The 22,257-nt window shown below is 37.3% G+C and overlaps 1 protein-coding gene across 1 annotated transcript; it reads left to right on the forward strand.

The window, feature by feature from the left end:
* The first annotated feature begins 252 nt into the window (after window positions 1-252).
* On the forward strand, window positions 253-17,822 carry LOC140230232 (histone acetyltransferase p300-like). The gene is made up of 5 exons (XM_072310414.1): window positions 253-323; window positions 2,215-2,324; window positions 6,477-6,609; window positions 13,693-13,810; window positions 17,757-17,822. The coding sequence occupies exons 2-5, from the start codon at window positions 2,264-2,266 to the stop codon at window positions 17,820-17,822; spliced, it is 378 nt and encodes a 125-aa protein (XP_072166515.1). The 5' UTR covers window positions 253-323; window positions 2,215-2,263.
* Window positions 17,823-22,257: the final 4,435 nt, after the last annotated feature.

Here is a 22,257-nt window from a genome sequence, read left to right on the forward strand (position 1 = left end):
GGGACGTACGGGTATTCCCCACAAACTGATTTCTCACGTAGTTACATTGGTATTATTGATTGGTAGTGCTCCTATCGGAATCGGGATACATGTACAGCCGGAGCCAACATCATAGCTTCCAGCCGAAGAAGGAAAATGGGTCCACGATAAAGACACACCGAAGTTGGACATAAATACTATAGTATAAGAAAATAGTAATGTATAGATCTAGTGGATATTGAAACGAGTTGTGTACCGTATAGGACCTACCGCCTATAAATATCCACCTCCGATCCGGCCTCGTAGTCACCGATTGTATACATTCGAGTACAAGACGAGACACGGTAAGGACCGTAGATATCATTTAAATTGCTATACACTTTTGATATGTGGTAATTTATAATTGAAGAGGCCACGCATACTTTGTACTTCATCACAGCCTTTCATTGATTGTGCTCATTATCTGTTATCTGATTTTTGAATAGTTAGGTTATAAAATTTACGTCGTAGCCTCGGATAGGCCTTGCTTTTTAGTCGATATCACTAGTATCAGTAAATTTACTACTGTAGTTGAAAATATTAATGATCCGCTACCAACGTGTACTCCGTGGACACACCCAACTATTCAAGATACCTTTTGTGCGGAATGGATTCTTGTCTATCAGAGATCCTTCTTTCCAGATTATATGCTATCAGCAGGTTTATGGAACACCTTGCCAGTATTAGTCACCACCACCGACCTGCAAATCTCTTCAAGCAGGAGGTATGTGCAGATCGAGCGCATCCCGCTTCGTTGATGTATATAGGTCGAGGCTGAGCATCGTTAGCCACATAAATGTTTTTAAGATAAAGGCACTGTATACACCACACCAGGGCCCCGTTGCTAGAAACTTTGCGTTTAAACGCAACTTGCAACTGATTGTCACTAGCCAATCAAAATCATTGTTGCATGCATGTCTTCTTAATAGGGCAGACCCTGAGCCAATCAAAATGGTTGTTTCAAAATTAGCAATTATTTGCAATTGATTGCAACTTTCTTGCAACGGGGCCCAGACCTGCCAAATAGTATGACTATAGGGCCTACACCCATTGGTGGACTCTACTCTCCAAGAAAAGAAAAAGAAATAATCCAAAGGACCGCTGATTGTTCTGTGTCAGTGCCTGCATGGCTATGGCCTATTGTATAAAAGTACCAGGGCAGGCATGCTTTAACGTCTGTCGTATCACATGATCAGTGGTCCCTTGTACAATAAGGAGGTTTGCAGTTAGCTGTATCAATAATTTCTCATACAAGGTGATGTCAGTTTCATCAGAGCATAAGACCCCCTTTACAGTGCGAGGCGAGGCCGTGGCCGAGCCGCGGCCGAGCCCACCTTCGAGGATCATTTCAGTGTAAACGCGCAAAAGGCCAAATGCGAGGCCAAAATTGGCCTCGCATTTGGCCATGCTCTGGAGGTGGTCTCGGCCGTGGCTGAGCCGCAGCTGAGCCCGGCCTTTTCTCAGTGTATTAAACGCAAACTGGGCCAAATGCGCGGCCAATTTTAGTCTGGCTTCCAAACCCTCTGCCTGTACTATTTCGCTATTCAGGATATTAAACCCCTCAACGTTAAAAACTATAGTTTAAGGTGGTTTTGTCCTGCAAAGGATTTTTTCCTTCGTGGATCGGCAAAGGCCTTTGCCCGAACGGCGACTTCGTCGCCACGGAATTCAGTTGGCAAAGGGTCTGAAAACCAGACAATACCAAATTGCGTTTGTTTACAAGCAGAGCGCCACTGCTACAAAATATTGATAGGTTTGAATCAAAAGCGCGGCCGAGCCCGGCAGTGTAAACGGACAAAATTGCAGGGCTCGGCCTCGCAATTGAGGCTGGGCTGAGCCGCGGCTCGGCCCAGCCCCGCACTGTAAATGGGGTCATAGTCTCCCATACCAGAAATGTTATATACACGAACTCAAAGAATTTTCTTTTCTCCTTTCATTTTTTGATGGTTTCTGTTATTTGACCATCACCCTAGATCATGTCCATCAGGGATTGCTGTTGATCCATCAGACTCCAGCAGAATTAACCATTGGAAAACATCAGAAATCTCTAATGATCTTCTAATGGAATTTTGACCTGGATGTATGGAGATGTTAGGGACATTTCATGTTGGTTTTGTAATAATGACACAAATTTTGATGTATCTTGAACTCGATCCCAAAGAAATGATTGTCTTTTCCTGTATTCACCCCTAACAGGTTGCCACCACACAGCATTTTTGCCCTGTCAGCAAACCCATTCAACACCATGGCCAGCATCGACCCCAATTCCTCCGACCCAAACAGCCAGGTGCCTCCAACTGACGAACTTAATGGTATCCTTGAGGGACTTGCAAGCTTTATACTCACTGCTGAAAGTCTGCCTAATAGTATGCCATCATGCAACAGCAGCTAGTCAACCTGGTCATGCTATCACCTCTTTAGAGCTGAGAACACAGATGCCCCCCCCCCCCGACCTCGACGTTTCGCGTGATTATTCTGCAATGCGTGATGCTCTCACCGCGACATTTTATTACTTTTTTTCTTTCAAGTATCATGCAACTTCTGAGACCAAATTTGTTGCTCCCGGGCATGCCATTTTGATGCCACGCCCCTTTGAGAAAAATTTGTCAACCCCAGAATTGCTCAAAAACATGGTTTTGTGTACAAATCCAATGTAAATTGTGTTTTTGTAATTAATTCATATAAAAATACATATTTTAACTTTCAATGGCTGATAATGATTTATTTTAGTCTGATTATGCTTTAAAAAGTTTCTGCAACAAATTCTGACAAAAAAAAAAAACAAAAGTAAAAAAATAAATAAATAATAAATTCAATAAATAATAACATACATAAGAAATAATTATGAAGTTGAATTTTTGCTTCTATGTTATTGATGAGGATATTGAAAAGAATATGTTCACCAAATATTAGAAGTCTTGGAGCTTTATTTTTTATTAATAGGCAAATTTTTTTTTTGCATAAATTAGCTCAAAATTAATTGATATAAAATACATAAATGAAAATGTGAAAAATCTAACTATACAGTCTTGTAGAATACAATTGGCCTCTACCTGACCGAGATCTGAAGGGGGGGGGGGGGGGGTGGTGGGTTCAAGTCCCTCAAAAAACCCGGTAGGGTTAAGTGCCCTGAAACATGATAATTTCTTGTACATCTGTTTTGTATTTTCACATCTATACTCTGTATGCATTTTCCCCTTTCGTCAGCATTTAACCTACGAGTGATAAATTGAGTTCTCGTCCAGTTTGTGATGTATTTTTTTGGCCAGCTCTATTTGGTACGTTGAGCAGTTTTCTCAGCAGGGCACTGTCTCAACCACACGGTTTCATTATATCGTATGGCTATCGGGGTAAACCCAGTCATGTAGTACTATTAAAGGTGCATGGTCCCGGTGTTTTAGTCAAATGCGTACATGGGCGCTCGGGCGCAAGTTTCCTATAGAGACCTACATGTATGCTATTGACTCCTCTTTGGCGCTTTCGCTGTGGCCCACTTCCCCGAGTCCGAAGAAGTTGGATCCACTGTAGTCAGGGCAAGTCCAAGATAACGCGCATGTTACGTATGGGACATTCAGAGACTTTTATGACCTGAAAAATAGTGTTAATGGCCTTTTATCTTATTGAACTTCATCATGGTGATTGATATCTAGAAAAAGTATAATCATGTAAAAAATTGAGAAAGATGACCTTGACAATTATATTCTAGAAGAGAAAATGTGTGCCATTACGTATGGGACCAGAAAAATTTTGTTTTTTTGAACATTTTTTTCAACCTCAAAACTCTCTGAAAGTATATCATTCTTCAACTTGTAACTCACTGTGATGAAAGTCACAACATTCAAGATTATCAGAGGTAAGTTTCATGTCATTAGGCAAAAAGCTCTAATTACAGGTTCTAATTAAAGACAGACATGACGTGTTACGTATGGGACAGTTACGTATGGGACAGTTTGTCCCCCATACATTTAGTGTGTGAAGAACCATGTTTATGGGTATTTTGCATAATTATTGAAGTAGAATCAGTTGAAACTACTCAAATACTGATCCAGATTGTCAAGGAAACAATGTTCCCCAAATATTCACCATCATAAATCATATTCAATCATATTTTTATATTTTTATGACCAACCTGGGTATGCATGCCCTTTGTCCCCCATTTGTTTAGTGTGTGGAGAAGCATGTTTATGGGTATTTTGCAAGATAATTTAGCAAAATACCCATAAACAAATTTTTGCATAATCATAGAGGTGGAATCAGTTGAAATTACTCAAATACTGATCCAGATTGACAAGGGAACAATATTCCCCAGATATTTACCATCATAATCACATTCAGTCATATTCTATATTTTTTATGACCAACCCGAGTATGCCCTATTTTTATCAGGATAGTTACTACTGAAAAATTGAATACCTGGTAGTTTAAAGTGTTTACTTCCATTGATGAAGGGCAGTTTGCCATTTAGTTTCAATAAAAAACAACTTGACACAAGAAATATTAAGTTTAATAAATAAGCAATACCTGCTGCGTGGAACCCCAGTGATCGAGTAGATATATGATGTCTGTCTAGCAGTCAAAGCATTGATTCAAGTCACACCTCAGTATGTATACCCAAGAATTTTGTTGTGGCTACTACTGAAAACTGAATAAGGACAATTTGTGTATCACTTGCAATAAAAAAAAAAATCATTTTACTTTTTTTTTTCTATATAATCACAACCATTTCAAATTGGATCTCCATCACATAAACTTTGAATTCCTCTAGTCTTAGGAATTTATGCTCTTAAGTAATTCATAAAATTTGTTTCCAATCATCTCTTTAAATGTTGAAAACTGAATCCCCATTTCTACAAAAAACTATACCATCCCTTTAATGCTGATTTTTCCTTGTGTATTTTGCCATTTTCCTCTCCCCCTTTCTGAAAATTGTTCAGTCAAGTTCATATATTGTTTCAAGTGTCTATAACTCAAAAAGTAGCTACGATGTTGGGATGTTTTCTTCAGGATGATTGACCATTTGTGTACTGAGAGACTTTCCCAGCTAGCTACATACATTCACATGCAATATGTATGAGGATGTCCCATACGTAACACATTTGTCCCATACGTAACATTATTTCAATGCCTAATAAAAAATATTTCTTTTACTTTTTTTTTCTTTTTTCTCTGGTATTTAATTTCTCTAAACAATAAATTAGAACTTTCCAAAAGGGCATTAAAATAACCTTAGCAATTTCAGAAAAAACCTAAAAAAATGACCTCATTTTGTTACGTATGGGACATCTCTTGATAGGACACGAGCTAATTTGCATAATCATTTGCATAATCCCTAAATTTTCATACCAAGTTAAACTATGTGATGAACTTCTTATGTCCACATATTAATCAAATATCATTTGCTTTCCTTTGAATTAATATGAATTTTTATAAATGTCCCATACGTAACGCTGTGTTTCACATATATGCAAATGAAGCCCTTGAAATTTGCATAAATTTACGTAATATCATTTTTTCCTCCACGGAAATTGAAACTTCAACTCATAAGCTTCAAAATGATACCAAACATGTCAATATTGAGCAAAGATGAAATTTTGCCTTCTGAGGGGACCTTATCTTGGACTTGCCCGTCAGTGGTCCAATCATAGTTGGGCTCACGATTCGGCTGAGAGGAATGACAGCTTTAGCAAACTTCTTTTTGTGAAGTCATAATAAGAAGCACATATGCATGCACCCTGGCATATACAGACTGCGTGATGCGCAGAGAAGACAACGAAGGCAGCGTTACTTAGCAACACCTACGCACTTTACACTTGATGACAGCGCAACTTCGGTAATCTTCGTATCAATGCTAACGGTGATTGGTAGTATCATCAACAGCGCCCTCTACACTATCGGGACTATGCACCTTTAACATATAGCGAGAAGAAGCAGGAAATCATTACTTCGTAGTGAACCATGTATAGCTTCTGACTTAAAGGGAGGTCCACCTTCATATACATGTTGATTGAGTGAATGCAACAATGTTGATAGAACACATCAGTGAAAGTTAATTTGGGGAAAATCGGACAATCCGTTCAAATGTTATGAATTTTTGAAGTTTTTGTATATACAATGTAGTTCATATGTGATGTCATGTTCTCTAGTACTCTTCTGATCCAGTGGTCTCGTCAGCAAAATTTTAAAAATTCATAATTTTTTAACGAATTGTCTAATTTTCCTCAAACTTTTATGGGTAATGTTTTCTACTAATACTGATGCATTCACTCATCCACATGTATATTTGGGGTAAATTACCCTTTGAAGACGGTTTGAATATTATTTTGATCATGATTAGGAACACTAATAGATGTTCACACAAAATATCGATGCTTATGTTGCAACACTTTTTAATGCCATAACCTCAGCAGTACCAGGCATCCCCCATGCCTCCAACAGCCAGACACCTGCCACGTACGAGTTCAACAGCACACCAGAGACATTTCACACTCCTGAAAGTCTGCCTAATTGTACAGCCATACCATCAACAGCACCTAGTCAACCTTGGCAGGCTATCATCTCGTTCGAGCTGAGAACACAGATAGTCCGTAGATTGTAAGCATAATGCTGCTAGCTCCAACAAAACCAGCACAAATAAACGTATGTGGAATAATGATTACCATGGTTAGTATGCATCTTGTAAAATGTGTCTTAAATTTCATTCTTAATGTAAGAAACAAAATATGGCTACTGTATACACACTCAAATTTGTTAGTCTGGCTTCCAGACCCTCTGCCCATACTATTTCGCTATCCATGATATTGACGCCCTCAACGTCGAAAACTAGTATAGTTTAAGTTGATTTTCTCGCGCAGAGGGTCTGGAAGCATTCGTCTTGGAGTTAATGGATTCCGCCCGATTTTGGGCGGAATCCATAAATCTGTCAGCGCTCCCGTCCTCTGAAGCGCGAAATTCGAATTATCCTGCTCAGCGTGTTATCAGAGCCGGGTGGTGGGAGGACTCTCCCTACTACCTGTGTGTTGGCATTGCGGCGTGTGTGTACCAATGATGTGGATGCTGTATACTGTAGTATGCAGGATGAGGGTGATGGTATACAGGTACATTCAGGGAGGCGTATAATTATTCTACCTCTCTGCACACGAACATTCGGACTTTTCTAAGATCTAAAGTAAGGTCGGATGGAAGAATCGGCAATCGTAGACAGTGTGTACTCCATGATGTGTATTCCTAAAAGTTTTCGATGTTTTTGATTGTTACTCACGTTTTTTCCTGTTTAATACTATAGATGCGCACAATGGTCAAGTGAACTATGTCTCCAATAAAATTAAAGCAGACCATTTTGTGTCATTGTGTCTATCGACGAAATCAAAAATCACATATCCTTGTTACTTATGTTATAAGCTCAATGAGGAATAGGTGTCCAAGGAAGATTTTTTTTTGTTTCTTCATTTGTGCTGGGTTTTTTTTTTTTCAACTAATGTAGGGCCTATAGTGCAATACAATCAGTAAATGCGAACCACATTTCCCTTCCTTCCTTTACAAAGTATCTCAATCACAGTATTTTAATGCATAACCATCTGGGTCGTTTTCTCGTTTCCACTATGTTGTCTAATGGATTTCTTTTGTAGGCTCGACTTGGGGAAAACCAGCAACATTTTTTTTTACCTTTTTTTTTTTTTTTTAGTAGGCCTTATGAGTATGAATGTAAAAACCGGTCTAATTTGACTACTAGTATACTGAATCCTACAAATAAAGCAAAATTCACGGATCTTTGACCAATGAAAAAATACAAAATGGATGCATATTTTGATAGAACCTGGCAATTTCAGATACACATTTTTTTTTTCTATATGTGATATTGAGTTCACTTCAATAATTTAATCTTAAAGGGTGTGTACAGTTCAGGTCGTGGTGAGGATATAGCTTTTAACGTTTTGCGAGATATTCAGAAACCTTCTAAGTTCTATAAGGGGTATCAAAAGTTTATTCGATGAAAATCGGTTTTGAAATGGCCGAGATAACCAAAAACAAGGTGAAACAAAGAGATCCTAATGAGTTGTGGCATGTCGCCTTTTATTATTAGCACTTTTTTTTTTGGATATCTCAGCCATTTGAAAATCAATTTTCATCAAATAAACATTGAATCCTTCTTAAAATTTCATGCTCTTTCATATTTCATAAGAGGCTTTTCATTATCTCACTTAGGAATGTTCAAAAGATGAATGCCCACCTCAACCAGTACTGTACAGTCCCTTTATAGGTGCTAATACATGATAGACGTGGAATGCAATCATCAGCTCAATGTAAATGAACATTATCTGAGGTCCCAAATCTTTCCGACATTCATCAAAGTGCGAATTGGTGCTCAAATATCCAAATGAACAGCATCAACAGTGAAGTATTTTAATTTGTTGCTTTTTTTGGGGGGGGGGGGGGGAGGGGGGATGGTTTGGGTTTTTTCAGAGAGAAACAAGTTAACAATTCATGTAGACATTATTATTGTTGTTGTTGTTGTTTTAAAGAACGAAAGAAGAGAGAGAGAAAATGGGGCCCTATACAAATAATTTGCCCCAGACAGCACTTAACAAAAAGCAAACATTATAAATCTTAGAGAGATATAATTATTGTTCTCATGATATCAATTATCATTTTCGACGAATAATGAAAACTCTAAAGAGGTTTCCCAAATCAGGTATCCGGAATTGTGAGTTTCAAAATCAGGCATCTTTGTGGATGAAAAAATTGACTAGGCCCTCTAAAAAAGCAAAACAACAACAACAACAAAACCCTGCAAGTATAATAGACTTGATTGTGGCGATATTGATTGATGCACAACGCCTTCCGCTGTATTTGTTCGTATAACGTTAAACTCATACTTAAGAGTCAGAACGATGAGATACATTACAAAAACACACACAATTTCTCCATCTGAAAAGCACAGTGCTTCCACATGCTCTGTAAAATATGTTGATGACAAGCTATTATTATTGCATAAGGCAGGCTAATATTCTGAGAAGAGCTATGATTCAATATGACCTGTGCACGGGAAAAATATAAAAAAATTTTATTCAAGCTAAAAGTATCTGAATTGGACATAATTCTTTAAATTTTTGTCAATGCTTTCATATGTATAATTCTCATTGTTATTATTCGTTACGTTCCGAACAAAGTTCGCTAATGCGAATGATTAAGTTCATTATTCCGAAAGTTTTGTCAGTGCTAGAATGTAATAAGTGAATCAAAAATTTATGATTAATCCCAAAATGAATGCAGAGTCGTAATTCTTCAGAAGGTTTGTTGATCAGATCATGTTTTTCGGAATGACGAACATTATTCAATATCATCAGATGATATTGAATAATGTTCCTTATTCCGAAAAACTTAATTGGGTTCTTTATTCCAAAGTTTCGTTTATCCCAAAATGAATGAAGGGTCGTTATTCCAAAGGCGCGTCAATCTGGTGATGAAATAGGATTCGTAATTCCGAAAATAAAATATGTTTTATTTTTCAGCGAAATGCGGCGTTGTTATTGTTAAGATACTATATAGAATATTACGCAATGAAATTGAAGGGAAGAGCGCTGGAATACAATTGGAATTTTGGATTGCATTATTGATAGAAAACGAATATTTCCTCTTCTTCCTCCGTATCCCACCTTTCCCATATACTCTATAGCCAACATCGTCATGGGGATGAACCATTCTTTGCCACATTCACCATTCATCGGAATCAGGAATGTAACAACATCAATATTTACAAAAGGTCACACAAGTGCTCGGTTTTCCCACCTCCCTGGTTATACCACCTATATGGCCTACATGCTTACATCCTATAAAGGTCCAAGGAGCATATCAACTAAAGACATGCATATGTGAAATGGAGAAGTTTGTCGTCGAGAGATTAAAAAGCAAAAATTACAGGATGGAGACCAAAATTAATAATTGGTTGTGGTGTGCCATATAGTACCGAACTTATTTCTGTTCTCTACTTATCTACACTCAATTTTCATTTTGCATTGAATGAGGTAATAAAAGCAGCCAACTTGCGTTGCTTCTTATATATAGAAATAAAAAAAAAAACAATTCATAGTCTTACGATGGGGTGATAATTGTCTCTAAACATATCATTTGTCATAAACTTGGCTCCTGTTTCTTTTATAGAAAGTTTATTATGATTAGCTAATATGGACGGGTCTCTGAGCATATGAAAAACAATGAAAAAAGGTATATGAGCATCTTTTGAGAATTTGAATTGAGGCAAAATATTCAACAAAACTGATACTTTCCTATATACAAGTGATAAATCTGCAATAAGCTGAAAAAATATATGAGTTACATGGACAAATCTATATCAATTAATGCTAGAGCTTGTCATATCTTAATTATGTGAATACAAAAACTGTAAGTCAGAGTCTATTATTGTTTGTAACGTTTGGCCGTTAATTTTTTTGCATGATGACCTTGGGAAATGAAGTCTTTCAGCTGAAAATATCCAAAACCAAGCTGCAATGATAATTCATTATGATTGCACTGTATACGTCCACTTGATATATGCCAGCAATGAACCATGTTAATTGCGACTTAAACTAAATAATTAGTATTCTTTCTTGCATATATACCCATTGATGTTCTTAGCAAAACAAGGCTTTTTAAGGGGGGGGGGGGGGCATAATTGCCCCGAAGCGCATCATGCTTCAAACAATGGCCTTCTGTCAAAGAAATAGTTTTTTAATTATTTGTTTAATTATACATAACCACTTCAGACAAGGTTTTTATCATCAAGTGACTTTATGAAAAATAAATTGGAAATGAATAGATGTGGCTCTTATCGCGCGTTCTTTTAAAAACTGGCCCCCCTATAGATGCTATAATTGCTAAATGAATGGATGTTGGAGCATATAGTGGTAAGAAGTGACCTTGTACGGCTATCAAGCGGGCTATTTCAAGGGATAGAAGATGGTGTATGAAGACATCTTATGTTGAGGGGCCACAATACCCCAGCTCACCTATACATGCAAGTGTACTTCGTTTTTCTTGTGTGGTTCATACATATCCCGATGTTATTATCTTGGTGATTATCATTATGTGTGAGATGAAGAAATAAACAATATCGTAGAATATTTTTAAATTTAGTCAGTTGCCGCAATGTTTCCACGAGAGGGACACGATGAAGACAAGAACTGATCGGAAGAGCACGTTGCTAATCATCTGTTTCTTTTTTATTCACTAGCTGCTATTAAGTTATAGAAAGAAGGGTCTCAACTGAACGTATTCATCAGCAAACACGAACATAAAAAGTACATGTACATAGAATAATACGTATATGGGCCGCCCACCCACAACTCATCTCCATAACTTACATACAAAGTTTTTACAAAAAATTTTGCACAATACTCCGCTGCACTTTCTTTTTTTTTTCTTCTTCATTTTTCGCTCTTTGGATGCCATGTGTCTTGGGCATGGTGTATAGCTCCGTGCATAGTGTGGATATAGTGACTAAATAGGCCCTATCAGAAACAGGATTATCGCACCAGAAAACCTTTCCATGCAGTAAACAGTGCATGGAAATACTCCACGGACAGTGGATGCATGCATGTAATAGAGAGTGTCCATTGGGACCTCTGGGTGAGGATGCAGGGGTCACTAACGTGACCTCTTCCTTATTACGTAATGACAGAATGATCGCCCTCCCTCACTGGGGGTAAATTTAGGCTCCTCCCACTTGAAGCGAATGTGCCCAGACCCTTTGCCTTCGGCAAAGGCGGCGACTTCGTCGCGGGGCGGCGACTTCGTCGCCGCGGAGTCCAGTTGGCAAAGGGTCTGGAAACCAGACTACAAATTTGTTGGCCAAATGGCCATCATACCACAATGGCAGCAAAAAAATTCTCCATTCAATAGCCCTGCATATTGGAAGTGATTCTCCTACACAATTGCAATATGTGCTTCAAAACCTGATTGTAATCCTTTCAGCAGTTTCTACTCATTCAGTACTGACAGGGAATTAATTAATTAAGTACCTAATCAATGGTCTCAGAAGTCTTCTTTTTATGATCAACAGTCTAAATCCAAATTTTATTTTATCAGCTCTTCTTAAAGGGAAAATCCAGTCCAAATTCAAGTTAGTCATATAAACGAGAGTAAAATCTTACGAGTTTAATGGTAGAAATTTGACTGAAATTAAATGAAAAATATTGAAGTTACGACACTTTGAAGTTTTGCTGATTTCTGCAAAACAGTTCTTGTACAGTGGATATGAATATGCAAATAAATGAGTGAGCTAAGTCCCTCACAATTTTCCATTCATCGTGTACAAAAAGAAGTGATGAAAAGTTAATGTTTCTGTCATTGAAGTCTGAAACATGATTTTATTCCTGGTTGAATACCTTCAGAATAGTGATCAGATAGATATATGAGGATTTGAGCCTCGGGCATAATTGCGTTTGAATGGAAAACTGGAAATGTCAAAATTTTTATGTACAAACTACTACAAGTACCTGGGAAGTTGTGAGGGAATGACATGCTCACTTTGCCATTTGCATATTCATATTGACTGTACAAAAACTGTTTCCCCCAAAATAGCGAAACTTCAAAATGTCATAACTTCCTTATTTTTCATCCAATTTTTATCAAAATTATACCGTTGAACTTGTAATATTTTACTCTTTCTTATCAGACTAACTTATATTTGGACTGGATTTCCCCTCTTATAAGAATATTTGAAGAGTTTGTTCACATAAACCGATAAGTCCATATTTGCAAAATGGAGTTATTTGCGATTAAAGGTCAAGAAAAATAAAGAGAATAATAAGAAAAATTGTGCTTCTTTTGACCACAACTTCAAAAACGTTTCTTTATATACAGTGACCAATATATCATTAAAAAGGTATTATTTTGTACCTTATGACAAAGACCGTACTTCAAAATCTTCAAAAATGAACTTATCGGTTTTTGCGAACAAACTCTTCATTTGGAAATATGTAGTGTTGAGTTTAGTGTATTGTGTGCAGTATTGATTAAGTGAGGCACAAAAAGTGTATCCATACCAAAGAGGAATGAAACCTAGTGTGAATGTAGCCATAGAAGTCTTAAAAACAAATCAGCCAAGTTTAAGGAAAATCAGACATGTTCAGAAGTTATTAAGTGACGGTTCAGCCATCTAGAAGTGACAACACTTTGTGACATCACATATTGAAAAGTATATAAAGAAAATACTGTAACAATTCCACAAAATTTTATTTCTTTTGAAAAATACATATTCCCTCAAATTGTTACTGACATTTTTTATGTGAAGGTTCATATTGGGATTATTCCCCCTGCCTTCTGAAAGAAGTAAGCCAAGTGCTGTTTCATTATTATGCTAGAAAATATAGAATTTTCTGTATACAATGTATTTTCTTTATATCGTTTTTTTGTATGTGACATCACAAAGTGTCATAGACATCTCATCACGTGATTGATAGCTGCACCAAAATTTAAAAATTCATATTGAACTTGAATGTAACGTCTAATTTTCCTGAACTTTAAAAATTCTTAACTTGAACGTATTGTCCAATTTTCCTGAACTTTTCTGATAAGTTCTACTTACGATACCGCATTCCTGCAATTCTTACATGATAAGTGGGTTTCATTCTCTTTTAAGAGGAATATTTTAGTAGTAAGTCTTGTTTCCTTTTTCAGTGTGCAAGCACTCTTCCCCTCTCCTGACCCAGAGGCGCTGCAAAACCAGCCCATGGCGAACCTGGTGAACTATGCCTGCAGGATGGAGAAGGATATGTTTGAACAAGCCAGTAGCAGGGTAAGTTGTCCTGCACAGGTGTTTGAAGATGTTCTTTGTAGTGCTTCTATGTTGTATGATTGAGAGGCAAATTTCTCAGATATATTTTGTGTGTTATAGGCACTCTAACTGACATTGGAAGTGGTTATTATACAAATAGTGAATGTTCATAAGTGTGATGGTACAAGATTTTGCCCAAGGTTAAAGATAGGGGGCCTCTATTCAACCAGGGAGGTGTTAGAGAAGGAGAGACAACTCCTGCTCTCCTTTGAAGTCATGCGCGGCACCGCCGAGAAGTTATGCGCTTAACTACAGGTGGAAATCAGGTGCTTTGACAAAAGAGAGCATCAATAATCGGGACTAGCGCTCTCGCATCTAGAAATACTTGCCCCTACTGCATTTCGCTCTCTCTCTTTCAATGTGATGGCAACAATGAATTTGTGTACCTTGAATTGGAGCAGCGAATCAAAATGCAGTGTAAAACTAACAATTTTAACAGCAAATAGTTTAAAAGCACGCTGGTGCACGCTTTAGCGGAGTACTTTATTTGAAAGATCAAAATATCCCAGATCAAAGAATAGAAAACTAACAAGCGGAAATGTGCGGATTATAGAAAAATATTAGGTTTTTAAGATGGCCTAATTTTCATTTCATTTCAATTTGCGCATTACGAAGAAACTAGAAATGCATGTTTATAATATTGAATTCTTTCCTAAACTACTCTTAATCAATTCGAGTATTTCATTCAAAATTTTACGGGGAAATAAAGCTTGTAATTCAACGAAAGGTGAAATGCGTTCTTCGTCTCCGAACTTCGTCTTGCAACTAGAGCGGTGCAGCGCATGACTTCAAAGCGTATAGTGGAATGCTAGACATCCCATTGTAACGCTTTGAACCAAAACATGTGTTTGCATGAATTACGAAGAGTTGTCTCTCCTTTTCTAACACCTCCCTGGTATCACGCACAGTTTCCGAGGGGAACTTGCGTTATTGTAATACAATAATCTGAATTCAGATAAGGTTTGTTTCATTGTTCCGAAGTCCTTTGATACAAAACACACAGATTTTGATACAACTAAATGTCCGTAATAGTTCGGAAATGAAATATTAAGCACATTTTGGCGTTATTCCAAAGGTTCGTTAATCCCATGATAAATTATGGTTCTTATTCTTATACGGTTCGTTAGTCCGAAAATGATAGGAATTCAAAACGTTCGTTAATCGGAACATTACAAAAAGAATCGTTAATCCATGGTGGAAAAAGGTGAGTACACTAACAAAACTTAAGAATTGCAATCCTTATAATCGTCTTAAGATAAATAAATCTTCGCAATAACTAACCTGTCTAATTTTTTTTTCATTAACAAACTTTCTTCGGAATAACGAACCTTATTTCATTTCGGATGAAAAAGCCTTCGGAACAACAAACTTTCTGAATAGTGAACCTTTCTCATTTTTTTTTTTTTTTTTGATTTATAGTTAACCTTCAGAATGACGAACCTCGTTTCATTTTCAGATCAACGAACCTTCGGAAAATGAACAATATATTATTTTAACTTAAATTATGAACTTTCGGAATAATGATTCTTCGGAAATGCGAACCTTCAGATAAACAAACCATCGGAATCCCGGGAATGGCAAAACTTCGGAATAAGGAGCCTTCGGAGTAACGTAGTTAAGAAAAAAAAAAATAACCTTTCGAGTATCGAACTGTAACCAAATCCTACACCGTCATTTTCTACACATGTGTGACAACACAAACAACTTTATGCTCTTTTTAAAATGTAATATTTAAACGAAATTAAAAAGGTACTCTCCAATTTCACATAGCTTTCCAGCGTATGATGAGGATTCAACAAACAGAAATTTATTTTTATGCGTGGTTTCCTTCTTTTCGTTATACATTGCATATTATTACAACGATATTTCGCTAAAACGAAAAAAAACAAACAAAACAAAACAAACAAACAACTGTCGGTCCTGGGCATTTCGTCCTAACGGGAGTGCACTGCACATGAACACACACGAGATAAATCCCTTGTAATGAGAGAAAGAGGAAAGGTGAGTAATGAATGACAGGAATAGATTACCTTCACGGTACATGGACAGAGAAAAGCGAGAGGGAAGAGGAAGATGATGGGTCAAAACCAGGGCACCCGAGGCATGAGATATAAGCTCCTCAAAGTAAAGAAGTGTTACATGGAGTTGTGGTAAACGATAGACGATTGTGGTTAAAAAACAAATGCTAAAAGTGAAGTGTAACATTTCTTCAAAATGTCTTTAGTTCAATGGTAAAGGCATTCAAACTTAAAACTTCTTTTATACTACTATCAAGAGAAATCCGAAATTTCGGAACAGTAAAAGAAAATACAGATTTAGCGAAAATAGTTTTGGTTAAAGGCATTGACATTTACTGGATTACCGGGTAGGATATGCAGGGACAGTTTCGTTTTTGATGAACATAGAGTCAAAATACAGAAGGGAGGAATTAAGCTTGTACATAAATCGTCCTAAATGCAAACGATACATATCGTAAATCCTTAAGATGTTGTTTTCATTAAGATGAAGTATCAGTATGGCATCTCCGTGATTCCTGGCAAATGATACAAAGAACTTCGTTTCCTGTAGTAATAATATTCTTTTTATTAAAAGTAAAAGTGGGGGGGGGGGCAATGACCCGGGAGGTAGTTATCCAGGGGGTAATTGATTGGTGCACTGTCCTGGGGGTAATTTTCCTTTTGATAGTTATATAGGGGAGGGGGAGTTATAGGCCTACTTATCCGGGGTAATCATTCACGGGAAGTTATCGGAGGGGGTAGTTATCGGGTGGAAGCTATATGGGGTCTAGTTATCGGAGGAAGGGGTAGTTAACCTGGGGATAATTATACTGGTGGTAATCATCTGGGGGGTAGTTATCCGGAGGGTAATTATCCGGGGGGTAATTATCCGGGGGTAGTTATCCGGGGGGGGGGGGGGGGGTAGTTATCCGGGGGGTAGTTACCCAGGGGGTAGTTCTCCGGGGGGTAGTTACCCAGGGGGTAGTACTCCGGGGGGTAGTTATCCAGAGGGTAGTTCTCCGAGGGGTAGTTACCCAGGGGGTAGTTCTCCGGGAGGTAGTTATCCAGGGGGTAGTTATCCGGGGGGTAGTTATCCGAGGGGGTAGTTATCCAGGGGTAGTTATCCGAGGGGTAGTTATCCAGGGGGTAGTTTTCCTAAGGGGTGATTGCCCTAGGAGGGTAGTTGTCCGGGGGGTAGTTGTCCTAGGGGGTAATTACCCTGGAGGGTAATTGCCCTTGGAGGGTAGCTGTCCGGGGGGTAGTTGCCCTAGGGGGGAATTTTCCTGGGGGGTAATTATCCGGGTGGTAGTTATCCGGAGGGTGGTTTTCCAGGGGGTACTGTTCCTAGAACCGAATATTCTACCAAGTCCAAGTTCCAGGAATCCTGGATGACTCACTGCCTAACTATGTGCATAACATCATTGCCAAAATTAACTACCAATCACATTGGGCTACAGGGACAGTGCCTCACTCAGCCAAATATGTAAGCACTTCCTAGAATTTTCTGGAATGGGTTAAATCATTCTAGATTGAGTGAGCTATAATGTATTTCCTGTCACATGCATACATGTACTGTAGCTACATTGTATACCACGTAGAAAATTCTCCACTGATCTGGTCAGCCTGTATGTACTATATCTATATCATATAGAATGTTCTCCATTAATCTGGTCACCCCGTGTACATACACATTAAAACAACCATGCATACAGCCTTGATACTTTTACATAACTACTTGTGTTTACATTTGTGACAGTATAATCATGGAAACTTATCAATAAAGATACAGCATCTTTACTGCATCTCAGCTTTTTGTTTTTGAAAGGAAAGGTCAGTCTCTCTTATGATGAGACTGCCTTACTTTTATTATTTGTTGACATGGGAAAACAAACCCTTCACTCTCTTTGCAGGTAGAGTATTACCACCTCTTAGCAGAAAAAGTTTACGAAATACAGAGGAGCAACCAAGAGGAGTAACTCCAAAGGCGCCTCGCGAAAAATCAAGGTACATCAATACATGAAGGGTAACACCAGTTTCTGCACACTAGTAACACCAGATGGATTCTGTATTACCGTTCAGCAGTAATGTCAAAATTCATATTTACCCAGACACTCTATTTATTGTCTGTCCATTTTGTAGTTTCATCATCAATGTGATATTATCAGTTGGTTAAAGGTGTTTCTCATGGAGTTTAAATCTTGCAAACAGCCTGAGAGAAATACATTAAAGTACTGCTACTGTTAGCTCAATGTGCAAATTTTAGACTCCAGATATAGACAGAACAACAACAGGAGCTGATTATAAATGAATAAAGCTAAAGAAATCAAAGAGTTTTGAATAAGATGAGAAAGAAAAAGTTGAGTACAAAAATATTGTATTGTTATCACTTATTTATCATCTGTCATTCATTGTGCACCCTCTGTAGATCTTTAACTTGTTGAGGACAAACTGATTTTGCAATATAAACACACATTTTCCATGGACACCTGCAGGAGTATACTCAGGACTAGTCTTCAACAAGTTAAACTCACTTGCTCTGTCATATACATACATGATTGGATTTACATGTTACTAATTATCTTTACAGACCATACATAAATCTGTTTGAAAAGCACCAATGACCAACAAGGGGTCCAAGCGAGGCAATTAGTTCCCAGGATAAACATTGTAAATGTGATTTTTTCTCTCTCTCTAGATTGAAATGTAGTTAAGACAGAAAATAATCAGGACACTGACAATTTGAGTGTATTTTTTTATGTGTTTTCCTCATCCAGTAAGGGAGAATAACTCTCGGCTCAGTGCTTGATAACTGCTCGCACTTCGGCTTGCCTGCCTTGACCGGGGTTGTCAGAACACAGCTGGTCGTCATGGATGTAACTCCGTCTTTTGTAACTCTGTGTTTTTCTGTGAAATTTAGCCAAGCTATGTTGTTCTCATGGCTGAATTTCATGCCGAGATTTTATCTAGCAATACAAGTAGTAATATTTATACAACATACAGTATAGGCTACTTCAATGTTAAATGTAATGGTGTTATGAATACCTGTTATGGAAAATCATGTTTGAGATCGAGGCTCAATTCAACGTTGAATATTTTAGACTTAGAGAGCATGATCACAACATGGTATCCCTACAGTACTAAAAGCCCTCTTGTCATACCTGTTAACTTTTGCACAGGTAATCCTGGTTCACAAGTATTGTAATGTTACATTATATCTTTATTTGTTGTTCTTTCATACTTCTTAGTCAAAATATGTGGTATTTGAAGCACTATACCTACCAATTTGCACATGGCAATCAGTTTATTTCTTTTAATATTTGCTTCAATAATCTATTTCTAATGTTTTTTTATTATTATTCAGGGATTTTACTTTCACTAAAGATTATTGTTTGACGACCAGAAAATGAAATTATTTTCATTGCCCACATGGGCCACGAAAAAAAGAAAAGAAAAAAAGAAAAAGAAAATAGTGTTGAACCTCTAATAAGGGCAGACTCGAACTGGCATAGTACATATACATACATGTTCATTTGCCTCCAGACTAGGGAATGATTGTTCATTTGGACCTTGAATCGATGGAAATATTTGTTTTCATTCAGGATTTATATGTGAAAATGAGATAGTACACATATCTAGCACTATCACTATATGAATGCAATATTGAATGAATAGATGCATGTACTCAATTTTGATGTATGGTATGTTATCTTAATTGTCATTGTAGTACTGGCAGTTATTTGGAGGTTTAAAGGAGGTTTGGAGGTTAGACAATATTTAATCTTTCAGCTCCTCCTGTGATGTCTCAAGTCCTAGCCCATCCACCCCCCCCCCCCCCCCCCCTTGAACAAATCATGCTTGTCATTTTCTTTTTAATATGCTGTACATGTAGTAGTTGCCTAGAAAGTTAACAATTATATACCAGATACATTCTGGTATTTATGCAGTATGTCTAGAGGTAGATTTATTCACTAGGCCTACAGTTCATTTTACTACAACTGTATTTCATAATTTTGATGTTGTACAGTGCACTCCCATTATAATGATCAAGATTACAAAAATTGTTGTCTATATATCTTTACTTACTTTACTTGTTCAGCTATAATGAAATTTTGATGATACGAAAGAAAAAAAGTCCCATGGACTGTTGCCTGTACATGCTTCCAACTGAAACAAAGAAGAGCACCCAAATTTCGGGTGCTGTTCGTTATTCCGAAGGTTCGTTGATCCGAAACACACAAATTCCCTATACCTAGAGGTTCGTTAATCCGAAAATGAATAAGGGTTCGTTAATCCAAACATCTGTGGCGTTATTCAGAAGGTTCGTTATTCCGAAGATTTGTTCATCCGAAAATGAAAATGAAATCTTCGGACTGAAGAGCCTTCGGAATAACGAACCTTCGGAATAACAAGCTGTAACCCAAATTTCACATCTCTGTAGAGAGTATACACAATACAATTGAATATCTGCAGTATAAATTGACATTCCACTTTTTTAGCTCTTTGTACATTAGTGTTTGTTCTTGTACATAATTATTGCTGTAAGTGTAAATGGGTCATTTTATAACTATTCTCCTGATATTTAGCCTTTTTTTTTCTGCCCACGATCTTTCCAAACTCTGACTCTTCCCCCTCCCTTTCCAGTAAATGAAGGGTCGTTGCTCAAATGCAACAGGCCTTTTAGTCTCAACTTATTCAGTTATTAGCACTTTTGAAAGCAGGTGTTTGCCTCTCACACAATCTGCATATCCAAAGATTTTTTTTTTTTTTAACAAACATCACAGGGCACTCTTTACAAATGATACAACATATTATACCTTCTCTGCCCTTGATGTAGGGTTACTGTATCTTATGAAGTCGATACCCTCTCTTTGTGTCCACAAGCCGGAAATATCTCTCACCTCCCCTGTCCACATACATTCTCAATTATACAGTGTGCTCCAGTGTATGTAAGAATTGAATATGTCCAAGTCCAAGTTTGAATATGACACATATTCTGCTATCATTACATGTTTAACGAGAGTGTATGAGCCAAAGATTCCACCATTGTGTGCACAGCATATCTTTGGTCTGTTGTCAGTTATCCATAAGCTTTGTACGTGTATACTGTTTTACAATTGTACCTTTGTCCTTCAAGTATGGTCAGAGTTTTATCATTTCTATGAAGTTGTTTTAATGGTACAGGTAGTCCTGGTATGGGGCAATGTAGTTATAAGAGTAACAAAATACATGAATTTGTACAATATATAAGAAAAATTGAGACAGCAGAAATTTCCTTTTAACATTCAATTTCTTTTTATATTGGTGTTCATTATGTAAAGTTTGTATGTGTGAATGTGTGTGTGTGTGTGTGCATGTGTGTATGTTTTCTTACTACAGCTTATACACTCCAGTACAAATACTCCTGCGGTAAGTATCAAACAGTGAAGTTTGATTCTATACACGGTGTAAATGTACAAACGTTTGTACAGTTCTTAATAAACAGGAGCTATTCCCCAAAAACACACAGGCCTACATATTTTTTTCAGACTCCCAAAATTAAAAAATGCACAAAACTTGATATACACATAGTTTGTAACATTTTTATTTCAACATTTCACTTGAAGACTTCAAGAGTTATCATTTGGTCCAAATCTGGACCATATCAATCACCGCTGAATAGGAACATATGATATAATATAAACTCTGTCACACCACAAAAACTTTGCAAGCTAAAGACCATAGGTCAGTTAGAATACTCCTTCTTCTTACCATGACAGTATAATCATTTATTCAAACCTTCAAGAATGCACTCATAGCTGGCTTCGATTTCAATTTAGATCACCTCTGACCCTGGCCTCTGACCGACTACCATCACATGAAATAGAAGAAAATTGGACATTAATCCTCATAGGCTCTGTTGCATTGAACAAAGTTAGGATTAAAGTCAAATTTCAACTTCATATATACATGTATACTGCAAATCATGACTGCAGTATTACTGATTGGATGAAAGTCACATCTGATACTTACATTGGGTTTCATACACAATTCATTTTTATGCAACAGGGCCTGGGTATTGCTTTGCTTAATGAACTTGTTCTCACAACCGTAACAGGGGAATGCATACAATTTGAAAAGAATAAACCATTCAACAATATGGGCCTCCATTTTAAAGGTCTGTGTAGTTTTTCATATGGGGTCTGTTGCTGATGTATTTGTTGCTAGCTGTGTGTATGAGCATGTACGATAATGGTCAAAACTGCAGATAACAAGGGGGGAAAAAGTCTTACACCTTATTGTACAGTCAACCTTGCTTAAGTCAACCTCGCACAAGTCGAATAATAGCCTATTAAAGTTGAAGGTCTTTTTAAAGGGAAGGTAAACCCAAAGAGCAATGTGGATTGAGTGAAAGCAGCAACATTAGTAGAACAC

The sequence above is a fragment of the Diadema setosum genome, chromosome 6, assembly GCF_964275005.1.
Source record: "Diadema setosum chromosome 6, eeDiaSeto1, whole genome shotgun sequence".
Taxonomy (NCBI): Eukaryota; Metazoa; Echinodermata; class Echinoidea; order Diadematoida; family Diadematidae; genus Diadema; species Diadema setosum.